The sequence below is a fragment of the Phocoena sinus genome, chromosome 2, assembly GCF_008692025.1.
Source record: "Phocoena sinus isolate mPhoSin1 chromosome 2, mPhoSin1.pri, whole genome shotgun sequence".
NCBI lineage: Eukaryota > Metazoa > Chordata > Mammalia > Artiodactyla > Phocoenidae > Phocoena > Phocoena sinus.
In genome coordinates this window covers 25968890-25992292 of record NC_045764.1, presented here as the reverse complement: position 1 = coordinate 25992292, position 23403 = coordinate 25968890, and the positions used below count along the sequence as shown (strand labels likewise).

Here is a 23403-nt window from a genome sequence, read left to right as displayed (position 1 = left end):
AAGCAGAGGCCAGAATGAGGGTGGCCCATCTGGGACAAAGGTCAGGGTGGAGGGGAGGGTTGGTTCGTATTGGAAGAATCTGCCCTGTTTTCCAGGCTGCTTCACTGCTCAACCCCTCTGCTTCTTCCTGCCTCTGGCCCAGCTCCCTGCTCCTCTGTACACGCACACACCAATGCAGTATAGTCCCCGCTTCACAGATACCAGGCCATTGATGTCTCCACCTACATTCTGCATCTCCTCTCTCTTCCCCACGATGAGAGGCAAAGGTCATGCACTCCTGCCCTCCATGCTGCTCCTTCATGACCCAATGCCCGAGAAGAGGGCGTGCAGAGCCCCTCTCCCCTCCACACACCCACCTTCCCCAGACAAGGCCAGAAGATGAGGGCACTCAGCATTCCCTCCCCTCCCCTCTCACCCCCATTAAAACCTATGGCTACTTGAACCCCTGGCTGGTTTCAATTCCTCTTCCTTCAACCGGCTGCTTTCAGGCCTCCGGGCTTGGAAAGGGGACAGCTAGTGAGGGAGGTTACATGTGAGTCCATTTCCAACTCTCCCAGGACAGGAATGGTTCCTGGAGGTTTTAGGGGGGCTGAAGAAGAGCTTGGGAAAGGCCAAGATGCAGGACTGTGCTGGTTGTCGTTCGATCAAGAGCCATCTACATGGCCTGGTCCCACCCAGGGACACAGCCTGGGATCTGCTACCGAGTGGGCCCCTGGGTTTAATGGGAGACATCCTCAGCTCCTCCATACTTGCTAGGGATTGGGCCACCAATCTTTAATAGGGGCTTCTTGAACCCATGGTCACTGTCCAGCCCAGTGCTGGACCCAGCGGGGGATATTGATGTGGGAGGCAAGGCCTCTGCTCCCCATGCCTCAACAGTCTAAGTGAACAGACAAAAGCAAAATTTGAAAAGAAGCAGATACCACTGGGGAGTATATAAGTGATGAACGGCAACGTGATAGCAATTAGTGTAAAAAAGTAATGAGGAACTCAGAGCAAGATGAGAAGGTTTAATATGAGTATAATTCACTAGACATGGACATCGGCAAGAACTCTGATGGCCTCTAGCAGCAAAGCCTTCTGCATGGTAACAAGTCATGAATACATAAAAGGAACTTCCACATGGTAAAATAAACCACATACACACACACACCAGCAACTAACCCCATCACCACCAGACAGAAAGAGACAAATGAATGACAGATTTGAAAAATGTTTGCCACTCATGTGAAACACAGATGGCTTACTGATCAAATATTTAAAGATCTACTAAAAACTGAAAAGAACAATCCCCCCCAAAAATAAGCAAGGACATGAATAGATCATACACACACACACAAACACACACACAAATACAAATGATCCTTAAATGTATGAAAAGATGCTAAACTTCATTGCTAAGAAAACAAATTAAACCTGTACTCATATAGAATTTGTCACCCATCAAATAGGCAAATGTCCCTGTTTGACAATTGGCCCACACGGTGATTGATGAGGTGAAAAGCCACCCTCCTCCACTGCTGGCTGGTGGGAATATAAACTCTGAGAGGCAGTTTGGAAATACTTATTAAAATCACAAGTTCACTTTACCTTTAACTCAACAATCCTGCTTCTGGTGGACATTATTGGCAAAAGCGAAACTGTGCATTTTTTGAAATGTTAAGCTAAACTTGAAATGAAAAATACCCCATCTCTTAACAGAACCAATGTTCAAAAACCCGAAATGCAGCCATTGTTTCCATCCTGGGAAAAAAACCCTCATGATAGAGCAGAAAGAATCCTGCCCGAGACTCAGAATACCTACCTTAAGTCTGGGTTCCTCTTCTTATGTGCCTCTGAGCAAATCCTTTAACTTGCCTCAGTGCTGATGTGCCATGAAATCTCTTTATGAATGTGACCTCATGGAGTTCTCATGAGTATATCTTAAAGTAACTATTTTTTTCCATTTTGAAGATTTCTTAAAATTTGCATTTAATATTTATTTTTGCTTTAATAGTGCATATTCTGTTCACACCAAAGGTGCAAAGGACACGAAGCAGGAGATTAGCTTGGCTAAGGAAAAAATCAAGCAGGTGTGACATTTCCATGAACAACCAAAAACTAGGAGAACTTAAAAGTTGCAGCTGGTACCCCCAAGCACGCCCAAGTTCACAGCTGTCTCCTCAGGACCTTTGGCTAGGTGAGCAAAGCCTTGATAACAGCAGCCTCTAGCGGACTTTGATAAGCAGCTTTAAAAGGTTTTGTTTTGCTTTGTTTTGAATGACGGTACCTATATCACAAAAGCTCCAATCAAAAGGGTGATTAAAAAAAAAAGAAGGCACAGATCATTGCAAATGCCAGATTTTCTCTTGCTCTCTTTGCAAATACACCATCACGTATAAGCTAAAATGTATCTACGGTGGTGAGGTTTACTGGCAGGGGAAGGGGAATGGCATATGTAACAGAATCCTAGAGGATTCAGCTTTGCACCTGAAGCAAGAGATTGGAGCCCAGAGAAGTGAGGGAACTGTCCAAGGTCTCCCGGCTGGTAAGTGACAGTCAGATCTCTCTGGCCACAAAGCCTCTGCTCATCCCTCCATGCAGAGCTGGCCCTTCACGTGTACAAAGGGCATAAAAACATGAACCATGTTGTTGCCTTCCAGGGCTAGCACGAGCCCCAGTGAACCACAAACGTGGAAGCAGCTGGGAAAGCCCCACACAGATACTAGGACTTATTATGTCTTCAGCAGGTGGGTCTGGTGTTTAGAATGCCCTCAGAGCCTTACAGGTGATTTAAATGTGAACAGAAGCATCTGCTTAATAAACTAAGGAGTATTTGCCAAAGCTGGACCCACCAAGAACAGTGGGAAAGCACAGGTTTCCTGCCGGGGGCTCCTGCTGAGCCCCGCATTCTGCTGTCCGAGCTCCAGTCCCCAGAATGGACCCCGTCACAGTCACATCAACATGTGAGAAGGGAGAAGGCCACATCCAGAGATCACCACCGCTGCCATCTGCCACCCTTGAGTTCACCTTGTAAAACCAAGATTCACTCTCGATTTCACTTTGTAAAATCATTTGCGGAGGGCGGTGGGAAGGGGGAGAACTGTATTGAGCTCTCTTGAAACAACGGGTTTAAGCTCTCTTTTTAAAATAAAGTGAGCCTCAAACGCCAAGTGAACCTTCTCCAAGGAGACAAGTGCATGGATAACAGGATCTCCAAATGTTCTACCCAACAAGAAACCCCGCAAATACCAACAGCTGACAACGGTGCCTGCTTCATGGCAGTGGAATAATTTTGGAAGCTGTAACCAAATAATTAGGGAAAGCCGAGTGATACCCAGAATTCAATCAGATATTTTATGTAATTCCAAGAAATGGGAGGTACATGAGCTCAAACGTATGTAGTATTAAACTAAAAGACATTGATTATATATTGAGAGCCAGAGAAAGACAAAACCTAATCAAATGGTGTAGCTAGCTACCTTAGTAAGAACCACAGATGGAATCAGACTTGAAAACTAACCTTAGTTAGGTTAGTTAGTTAGACTCAAATCTAAGGGTGTGCTATGGGACACTTCGTTCTTTTGTAAATGTATTTTTATTGAGGTGTAATCAACATACACCATCATATTAGTTTCAGGCATAGGACACGATGATCCCACCTCGTCCTTTAATTAATGAAGTTTCTGTTATGGACTGTTGCCTAGGGTTCAGCACGTCCATGAGAGCTGCCAAGATCCTGTCACAGCCTAGTCAGCATCACTTAGAAGCCTCAGCAAGCTGGGAAGGCAAAAGACAAAAAAGTTATCTTGGGAAGGTAACCCCAAGCCTATGGGATGACATGGTGTTTTCTTAAGGGGCGAGCATCTTTAACCCCAGGAGATAGTCCTGTCTCCTTCCTCCCTAAATCATCATCCCCCAGCTTGAACCTCATGTCTTAGGATCGAATCAGCCTAACCACCCTGTTGGCACTGTTCTTTACCAGAACCTGGGTCAGCCTGCCTCAGTTCCTGATCATTTTAGCTCACCAACCTCTCTGACACCTCTCCTGCCCTGACGATTGGTGATTTTGACATGCATAAGATGACCTGCCCCACATCCCGGGTCTCAGGTCTACTCCCTGACCCCGTCCAACACCATCTCTCGGCCACGCGATCCCATGGCCACACCCCAGACTTCATCCTCACAGATCATACACTGTCGGACCGGCCCCTCCTGTCTCTCCCGCTCGCTTTCTGTAGGACACCAACTCCAATGGTCTTTCAGCCCTACTGAGACCAGTAATCCGTTGATCCTGCTACCTTTTCACTGTCCCTCACCCTCTGCTCATAACATCTCTTCACTCTTTACCAGTTTAAACGCCGTGGTCAATCATTATCATTGTTTTTTGTAGACACCTGTCATTCTCTTGTTCCACTTTTGCTTTGCCTAATTCATTAAACCCTGAGAAATTCACACACTCCACCATACCGCCCCTGTACCTTGAAGCTGAACACAGCTTAACACACACACACACACACGCACACACACACACACACTGATTGATCTCACTTTAAAATCCTGACAAGACGCCTCAAATGGGCTCTTAAAGCTGTTCAGCAATTAGGCCACATCTCTCTACACCATTCACATGCCTACTGTCCTAGACTCTCCCTCCTCTTCTTTCCTCAAACCTCTCATAGATCCTCCCTATCCAGTGGACTCATGCACTCTGCCCTCGTTTCTACGCTAGAAACCCACACGCCCAGCCGCTCCTGGTGGAGGACCACACTGTGCTCTGCACCAGCTTCCCATCCCCTCTCGACTGCTTACAACATTGAGCCAACAACTGGCCCTTCTTCCTCCCACATCGTCAGTGTCACCCCACCTGCTGCCTGGTTCACATCGGCACGGAAACCTACACGACAGCCTACAAGCCCTTGACCCCTTCCGGGCGGTGGCCAACCCTCTGCTCCCTTTGACAGAGCTCCCTTGGAAGTTCCCTCTACTTACCTCTCATTCTCGAAGTCAGATGTCCATCCCTATCCTTCCACTGAAACTGCTCACGAAGGTCAGCCAGAACCCCTACGTTGCTGAATTCAGTGGTCAAGCCTCCGCCCTCACGCCTCTTGATCTGTAAGAATCACTCAACCCAGTGAACCACCACCTGCCCCCCGCACACACTTTTTTTCCAGTCTGGCTTTCAGGACATCATACTCTGTTTCCCTCGTTCCCCAATAGCCCCTCCTTCTGAGTCTCCTTTGCAGGTTCCGTTTGCCAGGTATGTTCTTCCTCCAGGCATCTGCATTCTCCCTGTGTCACTTCCTCCAGCTCCTTGTCAAATGCCTCTTTCTCACTGAGGCCTTTAGTAACCACCCTATTTCAAATTGCAACCTCCTTTCCCCTTACCAGGCTCTATTATTTCCTTTGTGCACTATTGTACCCATCACCTTTAACATGCAATATAACTTACTTATTTAACATGTCTATTATCTTTCACCCCACCTTCACTACCATATAAACCATGAGGGCAGGGATTTTTGGGGGAGTGGGGCGGGAGGGCTTAATGTTTATCCCCGGTGGTCAGAATAATGAGGAACACATGACAGGCACTCAGTAAATAACTGGTGAATGAGTTAATTAAGTAAGGATTATTAAAGTTCTCGTGACAAGAAATCTGTGCATAATTAGCATTTAAAGTGCAGTATGTATAATATTTAAGAGTATTTGGCCTAAAAGAATCATAGTCAGCCTTATAATTCCAATTTTAAATATGTAAATTGAGTAAATAATTTACACCTGTGATCTTAAAACTCTTACTAGCTTATAGACAGTCTGGAACATATAGGAACACTAATCACCATATTTATAGTTTACTTTGTTCAATTTTAAAAGAATTAGATTTTTTTTAACTTTTTATTTTATACTGGAGTATAGTTGATTAACAATGTTATGATAGTTTCAGGTGTACAGCAAAGTGATTCAGATATACATATACATGTATCTATTCTTTTTCAAATTCTAAAAGAATTAGAGTACTTGGGAAAGTTTGTCAGACAATTAAAATTCTTAAAATAAAATAAATTTATAAATACAACCTAAAATATTTGAGCATTTATCTAATTGCAAAGGGCACCAAAAATTCAAACATATTCCCTTTAAAAGTGATTATTTAACTTTGCTAAACTTAGAAATAATAAGATTTACACGCTGAACTTAAAAATTTAAGAAATGTTTAGGATTATAATCTTAATTTTAGTAGTTTATTAGTTGTTAAAAACAAAAGGAGGGACTTCCCTGGTGGTCCAGTGGTTGAGACCTTGCCTTCCAATGCAGGGGGTGCAGGTTCGATCCCTGGTCGGGGAGCTAAGATCCCACATGCCTCGCAGCCAAAAAACCAAAACATAGAACAGAAACAATATTCTAACAAATTCAATAAAGACTTAAAAAAAAATAGTCCACATCAAAAAAAATAAATAAATAAAATAAAATAAAAACAAAAGGAAACTTCTAGATGTTCTTTTCTGAGTTTTCTAAATGTCTTTTCACACATGTGCGCACGCCCACACACACACACACACACACACACACACACTCAAATGTAACACTAAAAAAAAAGCTAACAGCAATTATTTAAGCATTTCACTAGCGCCCTCCAGTGTCCAAAGCGGGGAATAACACATGTACATAAAAACATTTTTTCTTAGTAAAAGCCTACTAAACGTTCAGACAACTATGTAGGATATTCACATGAAAAAATATATTTCATCAATGAGAATTTACTACAGTATTTTAAATATAGTGAGAAACCTCATAGTGTATCTCCACTCTCTCTATATTCCCAAGAGGCCACAGGCAACAGGTGATGTCTGATCTGGGTTTGAAGTCGGAATTCACCCCACGGTCACAGAAGGAAAGAAGAGAGAAAGTAGTGAGAAGGAGCAGAGGCAGAGGAGAGAGGAAGAAAAGACAAAAAACGTGCTGGGAAGGGGTGAGCCGTCTAGCTTGAACGGAATGCGTGCAAACACGGTGAAGAGTGTCTAAGCAATACTTCCACCAAACTGCAGTCATTAGCCTCCGTGGTGACAGCAGTGTGAGTTGAAAATAAGCAAAGTGGTACATTGTTGGAATGAAGCTCTTAAAGGCCACATCTCAGTGCAGTGATTTTGGTTCGTAAAAGCATCTACCAGGAAAGTGTTAAAGATGGAGCGGCAGTTCTCAGGTCCAGGTGGCACACGCAAAAAGAAGGTGGTAGCATTGCACTTTGATAAATCTCACACCAAGAACCACAATGTTAGGCCTCCAGCCAAGGCTTTAGAGCCTGTTACCTTCAGTTGTCCAGCCGGACCAAAAGCACTGACCGCGTGGAGACCAAGAGAGCATAACTGGAGGGCCCAGGCTGAAAGGTCAGCCCTGTGGATGAATAAGGCACCTGAAACCTACCTACAATCAGCTCGAGAGCAACACCTAAGCCCAAGCGAGCACCTTTGCAGTGTCTTATCTTACTTCCAACTAGTAGACTAATATCATGGATCTTTAAAATCTAGCTAGTCGTTTTAATGCATTTATAGCTGTTTTGTCCATTTTAAATTATCACCTGTTTGAACATGAGTCAGTTTAATACCCAAAGTTAATTCCATGAGGTGGTTTTTGAACTTAAATCCTCAGATGACCCTCCCTCCAATTCCCAGGGCTTCTCATTTAGCAAGTCCATAACGAAGCTCAAGAATCTGCAATTTTTCTCAACATCTTAAATGGCTCCCATGCAGGGTTCTGCTGGCCATGCTTCCAGAACACGTCCTCAAGGACAGAGGAGCGGAAAGAAATCACTTTCACCTTCTGACCCGCAGGACACACAGATTCAAACTTCTGAAAAACCCAAGAATATTCTTGTTGTTTGTTTATTTGTTTGTCTGTATAAAAAGCAAACTGAGACCTTAAGGCCTTGGAAGAAGGAAAAGACTCATATTGAAAATATTCATTATTTAATCAATGTACAAAATATATATATATGGGAAAATAACATTAATAATCATTACATGCTATTTTCCACCTCAGGAACAGGAAAGGAAGAGCATTCACTTTAGGGTTTCACAGTCACTTGGTTGAAAAAGCAAAGAATAAAGCCAGGTTTCCATTCTGACAAAAAAAAAAAAAAAAGATGAGCCCCAGAAATTCAAAGGACTCCAAATCTTAGAAGGTTCACAGGGTGCAGTGCTGAGTGACACTAACAGACAAGGAAATGTGGGCTCATTGTTAATATGGACCCATTTAATTGGAACTCGGGGTCTCGCTTGACTTAATTTCCTTAATTTCCTCATCAAGGGAACTCTAGCCTTTAAGTGTAAAGCGTGACACTTAAGCTTAGCATTCATTGTCACCAGTCAGATCTGCATCAGAAACTTCGCCCCACTTCCTCGTAATCCTTCTCCAAGACTGCCAAGTCTTCCCTGGCTTCTACAAACTCGCCTTCCTCCATGCCTTCCCTAATATACCAGTGCAGAAACGCCTTCTTGGCGTACATGAGGTCGAACTTGTGTCCCAGGCGGGCCCAGGCCTCCACGACCGCCGTGCTGTTGCTCAGCATACAGACAGCCCGCTGGACCTCGGCCAGGTCCCCTCCCGGCACTGCCCGGGGGGGATGACCATTGATGCCCACCTTGAATCCAGTTGGACACCAATCTACAAACTGGACAGAGTTCCTTGTCTTCATGGCTGCAATTGCCGTGTTCACATCCTTGGGGACCACATCCCCTCTGTAGAGCAGGCAGCAGGCCACGTACTTCCCCAGGCGAGAGTCACACTTGACCAGCTGGTTGGAGGACTCGAAGCAAGCAGCTGTGATGTCTGACACAGAGGGCTCCTCGTGGTGGGCGTTGTCCGCAGAGATGATGGGGGCGAAGCTGGTCATGGGGAAGTGTATTCTAGGGTAAGGTACGAGGTTGGTCTGGAATTCAATCAGGTCCACGTTCAGGGCCCCCTCAAACCGGAGGGAAGTGGTGATGGAAGATACTGCCTGGCTCAGCAATCTGTTGATGCTGGCATAAGACGGGTGTTCAACGTCAAGTTTGCGATGGCATATGTCATAGATGGCCTCGTTATCCACCAGGAAGGTACAGTCCGCATGCTCTATGGTGGGATGGGTGGTGAGGATGGTGTTGTAAGGCTCCACTATAGCCGTGGAGATCCGAGGGGCTGGGTAGACAGAGAACTCCAGTTTAGCCTTCGTGCTGTAGTCTATGGAGAGCTGCTCCATTAAGAGAGACGTAAATCCTGATCCAGTGCCTCCTCCAAAGCTTCGGAAAATCAAAAAGCCCTGAAGACCACTGCACTGTTCCGCCTAGGGAAAGTAAAAGGGACGTAAGAATTCAGCCAAATAAACCCAGAAGCAGTGGTAACCGTGGAACACAACTAGTACCCCAAAACAAACAGAAACTTTCAGAAAGAACTGGTTTACCATCACTAACTCATCACAGACATATTTACTTTGAAACATACTTGAGAAGTTACTTCTGGAGTGGGGGAAGTGCTTAGAGGTTTACTGTAAGCAAAGCATAAATATTCAACTGTCTTTTGCTACCCCTGATGAATTTATCTGTATGTGATCTAAAGTAAGGTCTTTATCAATAACAAAGAAAATGACAAGCAAAATATTGAAGTAATATAATCCCCCCCCGCAGTAGATGAAGTACCTTTCATTTTCATACCCAATCTACTGTGCTAGTGTAAAAGATACTGTATTCCCTAACGATTATGCCAAACATCAAAATTTTTACTAGACAAAGGATTCTCCAGACACAGGTCCTTAGGGAAGAATTAACTGTCAGTAAAGAGTAACTGATCTCCAGGTAGGATGTGCTTCCTGTTAACTTTACAGATCTTAGTAACTATTGGAAAATGACAAGTTTTAGAGTTCTTTGGAAGTCTCTGATAAAAAGATATGCCATGAGTCAGCAGAAGCAGGAGTAGATGGGGGCTAGTCACTAAAAAGAAGGAAACCCTGCTGTTTGTGACAACGTGGATGGACCTTGTGGGCAGTTAAGCAAAGTGAAATAAGTCAGACAGAGAAAGAAAAGTACTGCATCATCTCACTTATATGTGGAATCGAAAAAAGCCAAACTCAGAAACAGTAGAATAGTAGTTGTGAGGAGCTGGGGTCGGGGGGTGGGAGATGCTGCTCAAAGCGTATAAACTTCCAGTTATAAGATGATTAAGTTATTGGGATCTAATGTACAGCATGGTGACTGTAGTTAACAGCACTGTGTTGTAAACTTGAAAGCTGCTAAGAGAACAGATCTTAAATGTTGTCGTCTCCACACACACAAAAAGGTAATTATGTGAGGGATGGATGTATTAACTAGCCTGATTGTGGTGGTCATTTGGCAATATATTCCTGTGTCACATCACCATGATGTACACCTTAACTTTACACAATGTTATAGGTCAATTATACCTCAATAAAACGGGGGGAGATAAAATAAAATATTTCCTCATAAATATAAAAAGAAAAACAAAATAGTCGATGGGGGCTGTACAGTAAGTGCAAAGGCTTCTTTCCCCTGCCTAGTAAGGAAGGTAGTCAGTGCCCACATCAGGACCAGCCCAGCTTTGAGCATGCGCAGGAGGCTTCCAGGGGAGAGGTTGGGTGGTGATGGAGGCGTAGGTAGAAAGTGCTGCTTGGGCGGGTCCCGCAGGATCACAGGCACACAGGCACTGCCTGTGGAAGGAGAGAGGAGCCACTTGCCAGCTTTCGGAGCCTCTCCAGCACCAGATCGAGGATCTCTGGCCCCACAGAGTAGCGACCACGGGCGTAGTTATTGGCAGCATCCTCCTTTCCGCTGACGAGCTGCTCCGGGTGGAAGAGTGAGCGGTACCTGCCTGCACGGATCTCATCTGCCAAGAGGAAAGGAGGTCAGTGCAGTCCACTCCATCCCACCCCTAACTCTTGCACAGCCCTGTACCCTGACTCGCTTTCTCTCTTCTAATGTCCTATAAAGAAATGGATTTAAACTGCCCAACTGGCCCTTCTTAATCGAGGAAAAGGTATAATTATCCCCATATAAATTGAAAGCACGTTTTTCCGTCATACACCCTTTATTAGTTTCTCAGGGCTACTGTAACAAAGTACAACAAACTTCGTGGCTTAAAACAAGGGAGATTTATTGCCTCATAGTTCAGGAGGCTGTAAGTTCAACGTCCAGATGTCGGCAGGGCTGGTTCCTTCTGGAGGCTCTGGTGGAGAAATGGCCGCATGCCTCTCTCCCAGCTTCTGGTGACTGCATACATTTCTTGGAGTTCTTGGCCGGCAGCTACATCACTTCATCTCTGCCCCCATCACAATGCCCCCTTTTCCTGTCCGTGTGTTCTCTCTTCTCATAAGGTGTACTGAGGGGACCACCCTGCTCTTAGAAAATGAGTGTTTTTCCTCTTAGGCAGGAGCTTCTAGGTATCTGATGCCAAGTCCATTGGGGTACATCTGCATAAATACATGTCATCAAGCCAATTTTATCATTATTATTTATAATTGTTATATGGGCCATATATCATCCATATATCCAACCAGATCATTGGACATAGGGCCTCCCTAATCTGGTATGACCTCATCTTAACTATGTACATCTGCAAAGACCCCAGTTCCAAATAAACTCATATTCTAGGGTGCTAGGTGGGTGCAGAGTTTTGGGGGGACAACATTCAACCCACCACACATGCGTGGTACTTTTGCATTTTAAGATAAAGAGCCAGCTGTGTGCTGGAAAAGCATACCAATCTAAATGATTAGTTATATGCTTAAAAAGAGGCTTTCACAAGAAAAACGGAGCTGGAGGAATCAGGTTCCTGGGCTTCAGATTATACTACAAAGCTACAGTAATCAAGATGGTATGGTACTGGCACAAAAACAGAAATGTAGATCAATGGAACAGGATAGAAAGCCCGGAGATAAACCCACACACATATGGTCACCTTATTTTTGATAAAGGAGGCAAGAATATACAATGGAGAAAAGACAGCCTCTTCAATAAGTGGTGCTGGGAAAACTGGACTGCTACATGTAAAAGAATGAAATTAGAACACTCCCTAACACCATACACAAAAATAAACTCAAAATGGATTAAAGACCTAAATGTAAGGTCATACACTATAAAACTCTTAGAGGAAAACAGGAAGAACACTCTACAACATAAATCACAGCAAGATCCTTTCTGACCAACCTCCTAGAGAAATGGAAATAAAAACAACAATAAACAAATGGGACCTAATGGAACTTGAAAGCTTTTGCACAGCAAAGGAAAACATAAACAAGATGAAAAGACAACCCTCAGAATGGGAGAAAATATTTGCAAATGAAGCAACTGACAAAGGATTAATCTCCAAAATTTACAAGCAGCTCATGCAGCTCAATATCAAAAAACAAACAACCCCATCCAAAAATGGGCAGAAGACCTAAATAGACATTTCTCCAAAGAAGATATACAGATTGCCAACAAACACATGAAAGGATGCTCAACATCACTAATCATTAGAGAAATGCAAATCAAAACTACAATGAAGTATCACCTCACACCAGTCAGAATGGCCATCATCAAAAAATCTACAAACAATAAATGATGGAGAGGGTGTGGAGAAAAGGGAAGCCTCTTGCACTGTTGGTGGGAATGTAAATTGATAAAGCCACTGTGGAGAACGGTATGGAGGTTCCTTAAAAAACTAAAATAGAACTACCATACGACCCAGCAATCCCACTACTGGTCATATACCCTGAGGAAACCATAATTCAAAAAGAGTCATGTACCACAATGTTCATTGCAGTTCTATTTACAATAGCCAGGACATGGAAACAACCTAAGTGTGCATTGACAGATGAATAGATAAAGAAGATATGGCACATATATACAATGGAATATTACTCAGCCATAAAAAGGAACAAAGCTAAGTTATTTGTAGTGAGGTGGATGGACCTAGAGTCTGTCATACAGAGTGAAGTAAGTCAGTAAGAGAAAAACAAATACTGTACACTAACACATATACATGGAATCTAAAAAAACAAAACAAAAAACAGAAAAAAACCATGGTTCTGAAGAACCTAGGAGCAGGATAGGAATAAAGATGCAGATGTAGAGAATGGACTTGACATGGGGAGGGGGAGGGGTAAGCTGGGACAAAGTGAGAGAGTGGCATGGACATACATACACTACCAAATGTAAAATAGATAGCTAGTGAGAAGCAGACTCATAGTACAGGGAGATCAGCTCGGTGCTTTGTGACCACCTAGAGGGGTGGGATAGGGAGGGTGGGAGGGAGATGCAAGAGGGAGGAGATATGGGGATATATGTATAGCTGATTCACTTTTTTATAAAGCAGAAACTAACACACCATTGTAAAGCAATTATACTCCAATAAAGATGTTAAAAAAAAAAAAAGAGAAGCATGCAAACTCAAATGCCCACACCACTTGGTGCAGTTAACACAAATGCCTGAAGCAGGGAAATAGCGTGAAGATGTCAGTATTCCATACAACCAAGCATAACCCTTGCTGGTTTTATTCCCTTTTAAAACAAGAAAACATCAAGACACAGCATGTCCAAGGGCCGGGTCACACTCACCTACCTTAGAATTATCCAAACAGTGTGATTCCTGAAGATCGACGCAGCGGCATTTGAGGGCTAGGGAGGTTCTGGGAATGTTGTCCTGGTTATAGCGGGTAGGATACGCATTGCATAGCAGTTCAGAGCATGTGCTCAAGAATCAATTTCCTGGGTGCATGGCTGGCCTTCCTCATTTAGCTATAGAGCAGTTACTTAGTGTCTCTAAGCCCCAGTTATATCCTCTCACAAATGAGGATGATAGCAAGACCTACCCCAGTGAGTTATCATGGGATTAAAGACCACAGAGCATGATGCATGGCCCATATAACAATTATAAATAATAATGATAATGGCTTCGTGTCATGCATTTATGCAGATGTACCTCAATGGCCTTGGCATCAGATACCTAGAAGCTCCTGCCTAAGAGGAAAAGCATTCATTTTCTAAGAGCAAGGTGGTCCCCTCAGTACACCTTGCTCTCCTGTGTATGACCATGTATATGACCACAATTTGGTACACCCCTAAATGTTTAAATTTAATAAAACTGAGTTGAAATTACTTTTAACTAACATATGTACACCAAAAAACAACCACCAAAGTTGGGATGTTTTAAAGATATATTTACAAGCAAGTGGGCATATAATTCCAGGTTGACTACCAGCTTCTCACCTGAAGCTATAAGGCTGAGTTCAGTTTAAGCAGGGAATCTATGGAAGCCTGCTTCTTCAAGACAATGTCCAATTGAGTCCTTGAGGGTGGTTAGTTCCATAAATTCCTTCAGTAAAATCCACTTTCTGGGAGATCAGTGATATAGCACCACCATTCACAAGTATACAAATTTCTGCCATGTTTCCACCCTGCTCAGAGACCATGTACCTGGTCCAGCATCCTTAACCAGCATCCACAGGGACTTTGGTGGTTTTAAAACATGATTATTATTTGATGGTTCCTTGGCTTCCTTACCTCCATTCCAGGTTAAGCCTTCTAGGACTCCCCTATATCAATGTCCTCCTCATTTTCAAGCTGAAACAACACTCACGGGTGTCTGGATGTGTCTTTGCTCATGGTTTCCATCTCTCTCACCTGTGAACTATTAAAATCCCCCTGCCCAGTCTTCCAGACTCAGAGGAACTATCACTTGGTCCATAAGGTCTTTTCTGATCTTTTCCATAGAGGTAAAGCTCAGGCCTCACTTCCTTCAGATTCCTACGCACCACCTCCTCAGTAAAGCTTTCCTTGATGTTCCTTTTGAAAAACAGCCCCCTCAGCCCACACGCAATATTCCCTTCCCCTATGGCCCTGCTTTGTTTTTCCCCATGCTCCGATCGCCACCAGACACACTATTTGGCTTTTATAGGTCTGCACCCCACTAGAATGTAAGCTCCAGGAAGACTGATACTATATATCTCTCCAATGTCAAGATAGTGTCTGACCATATGAGGCATTTTTATTTGTTGAATAAAACAAGGAAAATCAGTGCCTCCTCTCTAAACCCTGGAGCTTATGGTGTTTTGTTTGGACCAGCTCAAGATCCTCAAAATTGCCCTCCCTCCAGGCTGAGTTCTAGAGGATTGGGGAATTTCTTCTGGTCTTTGCCTGCCGACTGTCTCTCCTCCAGCTTGCTTAGCTTCTGATCCTGGGTCCTCCTATTTGCCTAGGTCTTTGGATTAGCACAAGTTAAAATATCTGCTACAATATTCATAATGCTGGGGTGTGACCTCTCACATTGCTCCTTCAGCCACATTTACCGAGGTCCTCTGGGGACGTATTCTACCCTGCCCAGGATCATGGCACACCAGACTCCAGCTAAAGCTCACAGTTGCAAACTCCCATTTGTTTGAAACGAAAATTCAGACATTCTCTTAGGGCACTTATAACTCAAGTCAGAATATGACGCGATTGCCTCTCTCAGGTTCCATACTAGTCTTGCCTGTTCTTGAAGCCATCAGCAGCTCCTTATTTTTAATTCTTTCACAACATTTAGCAGAGTAATACTGAATCAATATAAATCTTGGCCTTGACATTTCTTAACTTCCACCTATTAATTTAAAAAACCTTTCTATCATTTCCCTCACGTTGACATCACCGTACTTTCTCCATCAGTTTGTTACTTGATTCAGACTTCGTTCTGATGAGGAAATGAACTCCAATCCAGATTGTATTTTCCAAAGAAGACTGTAATGATATTTCCTATCTCACTTGTGCTTCTAGAACCTCACTATTTCTGTATCAAGAGGTGAGGTCTATATCCCTTCCCAGGATGGATCTTTGTAACCGCTTCAACCCATGGAGGACAGCTGAAGTGACACAATGTGACTTCTGAGGCCAGGTTATAAAAATGCCATGGACTTCTGCCTTGTTCTCGTGGGATGCTTGTTCTTGGAACCCAGCTACCATGCCACAAGGATGCACGAGCAGCCCACAGTGACCCCACAGCTCTGGCTTAGCTCTCAGCCAACAGCCAGCACCAACTCGCCAGCCAAGCGAGTGAGCCACTTTCAAAGTGAATCTTCCAGCTCCCACTTGAGTCTACCTTCCTGACACCATATGGACCAGAGGAGCTGTCCTCTGAGCCCTGTCCAAACTGCAGATTCATGGAGAAAGTAATGGTTGTTGGTGTTTTAAACTGCTACGTTTGGAGGCGATTTATTACACAGCGGAAAATAATTGATACAGAGTACCAAACCCAAACCCACCCTCCTCTGTAGTTTTCTCTGAAGTCTGCAAGACCCTTTCTCTCCCCAGCATTTCGCCAGCTCCACTTCAAGTGTTTTTGCACGAGATGCTACAACATCTGCTGTTAATAATCATAAGTAATCATTTTATAATCATTAATCATCATTTCCCCACAATTAGAAGAGTTATTTAGCTCCTTCCTTCTTCGGAATCACGTTCAACTAGTCTATTCTCTAAAAGCAGGTAATGCCAAATTTCAGATTCTTTGTCAGAAGCTTCTAGCAACTGGCTTTCAAACCCAGGAAAAGATTTAGTGTTCTGTTACAGTAGATTGTGTGGAGAAACTAACAAGGTTTTCGTTCTTTTCGTCACACAGAAAAAGAAGGCTAAGTTAGTCTTCCCTTTGGGTTTGTTTGTCATGTTGATCACCCTAAGTGTCCACTGAGAGATGCTCTAAATTTGGAAAAGGGCCATATGATCCTATTCAGATAGATTCATGTAATCTGATGATCCCACCCACTGATGCTTGTTTGGGTTGTGGACCCGGTTAAGCACACTAGAACGTAAAATGTACATTACCTACAACAGTTGGCTCCAGGTCCATGAAGAGTGCTCTGGGCACGTGCTTCCCAGCTCTGGTCTCACAAAAGAAGGAATCGAAAGATGCACCCATAGGCTCCGTTCTGGCACGTGCCTGCGGATCCTGCCTGCCATCGAGAACAACGCCATCTGGCTGGATTCCGTGTTCCAGGCAGTAGAGCTCCCAACAGGCATCCCCAATCTGGACGCCAGCTTGGCCAATGTGGACAGACAGGCACTCCCTCTGAAATGAGCCGTAGTATTTAAGTTACAGCTGTGCATCTTCCTAACATGATAATACGAGCTACATCACTCAGCAGTTCCGCTCAGGGCTGAGAGAAAGCAGGCTAGCGTATGCCAGCAAGAGAACTTCGTGATAAAGCTAATGAAAACTGTTTCATGGAAACCAAAAACCAAGGTACAGGTAAGCTTCAGGAACAATTAAACCAAGGACTCCAGTTCACACAACATAAATTAAGCATCTATTGTGTAATGGGCTATGGATGAGTTAAGACATATCATATATGAATAAAATCAAGCTTTCTCACCCAGAAAAAAATTAGTTATTGGAAAGGAATAAAACCAAAATCAATGTACAGCCTGATATATGTTAAAACTCACTGCAGTAAATCTCATATCTTGAGATTTTACATTTACTGTTCATATGTGCTCTAAATAAGGAAGGATGTTCTAAGCTTAAAAGTAGTGCAAAATTTACCAAGGAAACATGCTATAGATTTAATAACCCCAAAATGTAAAAACTCCATACTATAATAAACAAACAAAAATACTGATGTATATAAAAAAGGATTTATGTATAGCCCTTCATATATGAGCTATACATAAGGCAATTTTATATACATCAATTAAAAAATACTTGAGACATCTATTAGATAAATAGGAAAATGACATAAACAAATGAATTACAAAAGAAAGAAATGATCTAAAATGCAAAGATTTAGGCACAATTGCATTCACAGTATCATTATTTATAAGAGTAAAAACCAAGAACCAATCTACTTAACCATTTACCTATTGTTGGGCATTTAAAGGAAAGTACATCGATACAATGGCATGCTATGCAAACCTTCAACAGTTACCAAAAAATTGTATGACATGGGAAATACTTATGTTAAAATGTTACGTGAAAGCGTATGTTATATAATTGTATATAAAGTATGATGTCAAATACATTTAAAAATAAGCTTACTCAGCCATAAAAAAGAATGAAGTAATGCCATTTGCAGCAACATGGATGGGCCTAGAGATTATCATACTAACTGAAGTAAGTCAGAGAAGGACAAATATCATATGATATCACTTATATGTGGAATCTAAAAAATGATACAAACGAACTTCTTTACAAAACAGAAACAGACCCACAGACATAAAAAAACAAACTTATAGTTACCAAAGGGGAAGAGAGGAGAAATAAATATAAATACATATAACATAGATAAACAACGAGGTCCTACTGAATGACACAGGGAATTGTATTCAACATTCTGTAATAAACCATAATAGAAGGCTTCCCTGGTGGCGCAGTGGTTGAGAGTCCCCCTGCCGATTCAGGGGACGCGGGTTCGTGCCCCGGTCTGGGAAGGTCCCACATGCCGCGGAGCGGCTGGGCCCGTGAGCCATGGCCACTGAGCCTGCGCGTCCGGAGCCTGTGCTCCGCAACGGGAGAGGCCACAACAGTGAGAGGCACACGTACCGCAAAAAACAAAAAAAAAAAACAAAAAAAAAACCATAATAGAAAAGAATATGAAAAAGAATATATATATGTATAACTGAATCACTTTGCTGTACACAAGAAACTAACTCAACTTTGTAAATCAACTATACATCAACAAAAATAAACAAATAAAATAAAATAAAAGTAAAAATAAGCACAGAAAAAAAGTCTTTAAAATGCATCAAAATATTAACTCTAGTTACATCTGGGTAGAATTTTTTTACCTGTTTAAACTTACCTATTTTCTTCACCCTCATTAGCCTCCCCTCTCCTCTTCCACTTTTTTTTCTTTTTTCTTTCTTTTTTTTTTTTTTTTTTTGCGGTACGCGGGCCTCTCACTGTTGTGGCCTCTCCCGTTGCGGAGCACAGGCTCCGGACGCGCAGGCTCAGCGGCCATGGCTCACGGACCCAGCCGCTCCCTGGCATGTGGGATCCTCCCGGACCGGGGCACGAACCCGCGTCCCCTGCATCAGCAGGCGGACTCTCAACCACTGCGCCACCAGGGAAGCCCTCCTCTCCCACTTTTAAACTACCATTCACTTTTATTTTTTTTTAAGGCAAACAACTTTTTTTTGTAATTTAAATATCTACTCATCTAAGAGAGGGGAGAAAAAGTTAAATCCTAAAAATCTAAAGGGACAGCAATTGCTGGCTTTAATATCGTTGTGTTTTGATTGCCAATGGTCATGGAACAAGTCTGTGCAGAGGGTCTTACAGGGTGAGAAGTCTGTTTACTGCATCATCAGGACCCTTCAGGCTGTCTGCCTGATATGCTGATAGGCAACCCTGCCCTCCTCTGTCTGTCCGTGGCTGCACTTTCCCAAGGTCTGAGATTCAACCACAAAAAGACCACCGATTGGAGGAGGGGAGGGAGGTCTCTGTGGCCAGTCACAGCCCTGCCATCTGACCCAGACTCTGCTCACGCTGCTTGTGCTCAGCCATAAAAACCCTGTACTTTGTCTCCTTGAGTCACGGGCATAACACAGAGCTCTGTGCTTTATGAGGAATTCAAGTTCATTACCTGAGTAGAACTTCCCTTTGATTTCGTTTGTATGCAACCATGTCTCTCATGACAAAGGAAGTGAACTCAATTTACAAAGCACTTCACTTAGTACCAACCAATTTTTCCAACCTCTATCTGGCACAGAAAAATCAAAACAACATATTCCATCATCAACAGCCTTCTAACACCTGAGTCTGTAAAGCACAGCTTCAATCCTCTCTCCTCCCAAAGGACTTAAGAGGATCTCAGTACATTAGCTACTGTAATCAGATCAAAACTTACCCCAATTCCTAGATTTAGGTACAAACTTAAAAGTGGTGGAGGGGTGGGGGTGGAGGGGGTGAAGGGGGGCGGCGAATTCCTTGTTTCTGCATCATTAAAACCAATTGCATGTAGATTTCTCTCACAACATCCTTCCATGACTGTTTTCCACCCAGTCCAACAGGTCATGCACACAGGGTACTTGCTCTTAATATTCACGGTAAAAATAATCGCCAACATGAAAAACGATTGCTGATCTTCATGGGGACTGTTCTCCCAAGTGATACAGACATAGGAGGGAAACTGAGCTTTTTGAACTTGGCAGGAATACTTGGCCCAAGAAGGACCAATCTTGCCCATCCTGGTTTGAGAAGCAGCTGAGTTTATCTCATAACTGTATCCCAGGGACAGAAGGCTATCTCCACCTTATTCTTAGCCTTTTCCTCCTTTCCAAACTATCTGTTAAAATATTAGTCACACTATATAAAATAAAGACTGTAAAATGCCCACTGAATATCAGTAGTGATGTCACAGCACATTAATAAATGCTGCTTTAAAGCTTATTGGGAATTACTAGGACAGCACAGTTTTTTAATTACCTTTTTATTTTGAGATAAATATGAACTGTAGATTCATGTGTGGTTATAAGAAATAATGCAGAAAGAGCTCATGGATCCCTTACCTGTTTTCCTCCAGTGGAAATATCTTGCAAGATCACACCCAGAATATCAAAACTGATACACTCAAGACAGAGCATTTCCATTACTGCAAGGATCCCTGATGTAGGAAGGCATAATTTTTAAGAGCAAAACAATATAAAATAAACATCCTTAAAATGTTGGAGAGAGAGTCCAATGGGGTGAGAAGATCAAAGATGAAAAAGTAATTCGAATTCTTGCTTCCATTTAAGAATTAAAAATTCTAAGACTAAAAATTACTGTGACTGGAACATAAGAGATAATAACACTGTTGGTGGAAACATAAATTGGTGCAGCCACTGTGGAAAACAGTTTGAAGGTTTCTCAAAAAACTAAAAAGAGAACTGTCATATGAAACAGCAATTCCACTCCTGGGTATATTTTTGAGAAAAACAAAAACACTAATTCGAAAAGATACATGAACCCCAGTGTTCATAACAGCAGCATTATTTACAATTGTCAAGACACGGAAGCCACCTGAGTGTCCATCAACAGATGAATGGATAAAGAAGTGGTATATACACACACACACACACACACACACACACACACACACACACACACAATGGAATATTACTCAGCCATTAAAACAGAACAAATTTTTGCCATTTGCAGCAACATGGATGGACTTGAAAAATTGAAATAAGTCAGACAGAGACAAACATGTATGATATCACTTATATGTGGAATCTAAAAAATACAAGAAACTAGTGAATATAACAAAAAGAAGCAGACTCACAGATATAGAGAAAAACTAGTGGTTAGCAGAGGGGAGAGTGAAGGGGGGAGGGCAATTTAGGGGTAGGGGACTAAATGGTACAAACTATTAGGTATAGAATAAGTGACAAGGATACATTGTACAACATGGGGAATAGAGCCAATATTTTATAGTAATTACAAATGGAGTATGACCTTTGAAAATTGTGAATCACTATATAGCACACCTGTAACATATAATATTGTATAGCAGACTCTACGTCAATTAAAAAAAGAAATAAAAAACCAAGAGAGTGAAAGGAAAGTGGATCATAAGAGGTGGTCCCCAAACAGAATTATTGTAAGTAACTGTATTAATTATTGTCCTCAAAGAACTAGACTCAAGAGAGGACAACATAGAGGTCCCTGCGCTTCACCCAGCCTCACATTTATGAGCTCAGCAACGGTGACCTGGCTCTGAAGTTCCCAGAAACTCTGAAAGCATTACTAAAAACGAAGCCACTGGTTTCTACAGAAAAACCAGCACACTCAGTCTAAAGCAAATGTAAAAACTAAAGGAAGGAGAGGATCTTGCCTCAGTGCTTCCGTTAAAGGCAGTGAACCACTACAAATCAACAAAGCTTGTCCTAAAAGCAGCAGAATTATAGATGAATAGATGAGATTCAGAGCAGATTCAAATCTGATCCAAACACAGATATTTAAAGAAACAAATGCCTCTTTAAAAATTTCTTCTCTTGTGTCAGGAATCTATGAAGAATTGTTTGGTGGGGGAAAAGAGAGACACACATGATGAAAAAAATTTGCTGCAACTGTTGACAGCAACACTGTCAGCAACATAGAAGCCACTTACCATGCTGATCTGCAGGTGCCCCACTGCCCAGTGGTACTGACAGGAGGAGCCGCCCAGGTAAGCTTTATCAAAGGGCAGGAAGTGACTCTACCTGAGGGCTGAGACACTTAAAGCAGCACAGCCTCTTTTCAGTTTTTCACTTCTCTGGTGTCAGAGGAGCTGTGATGCGCCTACCTGAACACCCTGTGATAAAGTCTGTGCACAACTACCGATGAATTCTCTAAAGCTTATCCAAATCTGCTTGCGACGTATACCTAGGTTGAAAATAACAAATGTCTTTAAGAAAGAATCCTCCTCTTGTATTAAGAATGTATGAGAGGCTTCCCTGGTGGCGCAGTGGTTGAGAGTCCGCCTGCCGATTCAGGGGACACGGGTTCGTGCCCCGGTCCGGGAAGATCCCACATGCCGCCGAGCGGCTGGGTCCGTGAGCCATGGCCGCTGAGCCTGAGCGTCCGGAGTCTGTGCTCCGCAACGGGAGAGACCACAACAGTGAGAGGCCCTCGTACCGCAAAAAAAAAAAAAAAAAAAAAGACAGAATTTGAATTAACAGTAGAAAAGCAAACAGATTTTTACATGTACAGAGGAGCCTCCATAGGAAAATAAAAACGCAAAGAAGGAGCAAAACCTTAGTGCTTATGTACGAGGTTGGACAATGAGAGGGAATTGTGGAAGAGTAAGTAAAATAGACGGGGAGACCAAAAGAAGATAAGAGTTATTTAAACAATTTCTGTTTGTAGAGAATTCTCTGTCCCTGACTCCCCCCATCCTCCTGATATGGGGAGGGCCGCTATCACAGGGGAGATTTATCTCCTGCTTTCATGAAGAAAGGGGGAGGTCAGAAGGCCCTTCTTGCACCTGGTGTTCTTCAAGTGCCTGCAGCTAAAAATAATCCTCCTTCCAAAGCGGCATGTTTAAGGTGGCATATATTGCTACCCTTCAATGTATATACAATTTTATTTCTTAGGATAGATTCCCAGAAAGGGAATCAGAGTGTGAAAGGGGAGGTGATTTTTAAAGCCTTTGACATAAAGAAAGCAGTATTTTAAACCAAAGAATGTGCTATTTAACAATTTTCTTTTTTATTTGAGAAGGTCCTTTACGTGCTGTAGTGCCTTCTTATAATTAGAGGATGAAGGCACTTGGACTCTTCTGCTCTGGAGACAGGAGGTCTCATAATCAGATTTACTGGTTTCCTAGAGAGAGCCCTGAGAACACATTTTTCCAATACCTTTGGTGACCGGGGATTTATCTCACATGAATAATTCAGCGTGTGCAAACCTCATTTTACTTTCAACATCTCCCCACATGCTAAGAAAGATCTAAAATGCTTCCAATTTGCC

General features: G+C 42.7%; 1 protein-coding gene across 1 annotated transcript; it reads right to left on the bottom strand.

Annotated features, from left to right (window-relative positions):
• Positions 1 to 8353: 8353 nt before the first annotated feature.
• TUBAL3 (tubulin alpha like 3) lies at positions 8354 to 20561 on the bottom strand. Its single transcript, XM_032621672.1, has 4 exons — positions 20481 to 20561; positions 16800 to 17043; positions 10703 to 10851; positions 8354 to 9298 (listed from the first exon to the last, which is right to left on the bottom strand). Exons 1-4 carry the CDS (start codon positions 20559 to 20561, stop codon positions 8354 to 8356), a joined length of 1419 nt encoding a protein of 472 aa, XP_032477563.1.
• Positions 20562 to 23403: the final 2842 nt, after the last annotated feature.

Bases quoted from the DNA above. Each gene is read 5' to 3' on its own strand.
- TUBAL3 (XM_032621672.1), bottom strand. From the start codon at position 20,561: ATGGAAATGCTCTGTCTTGAGTGTATCAGTTTTGATATTCTGGGTGTG. The intron at 10,852-16,799 runs GTAATGTACATT...TCCTCTTGGCAG, and splicing joins CCTGGAGCCAACTGTTGTAG to ATGAGATCCGTGCAGGCAGG. The intron at 9,299-10,702 runs GCAAGTGGCTCC...TACTTTCCCTAG, and splicing joins TGGAGAGGCTCCGAAAGCTG to GCGGAACAGTGCAGTGGTCT.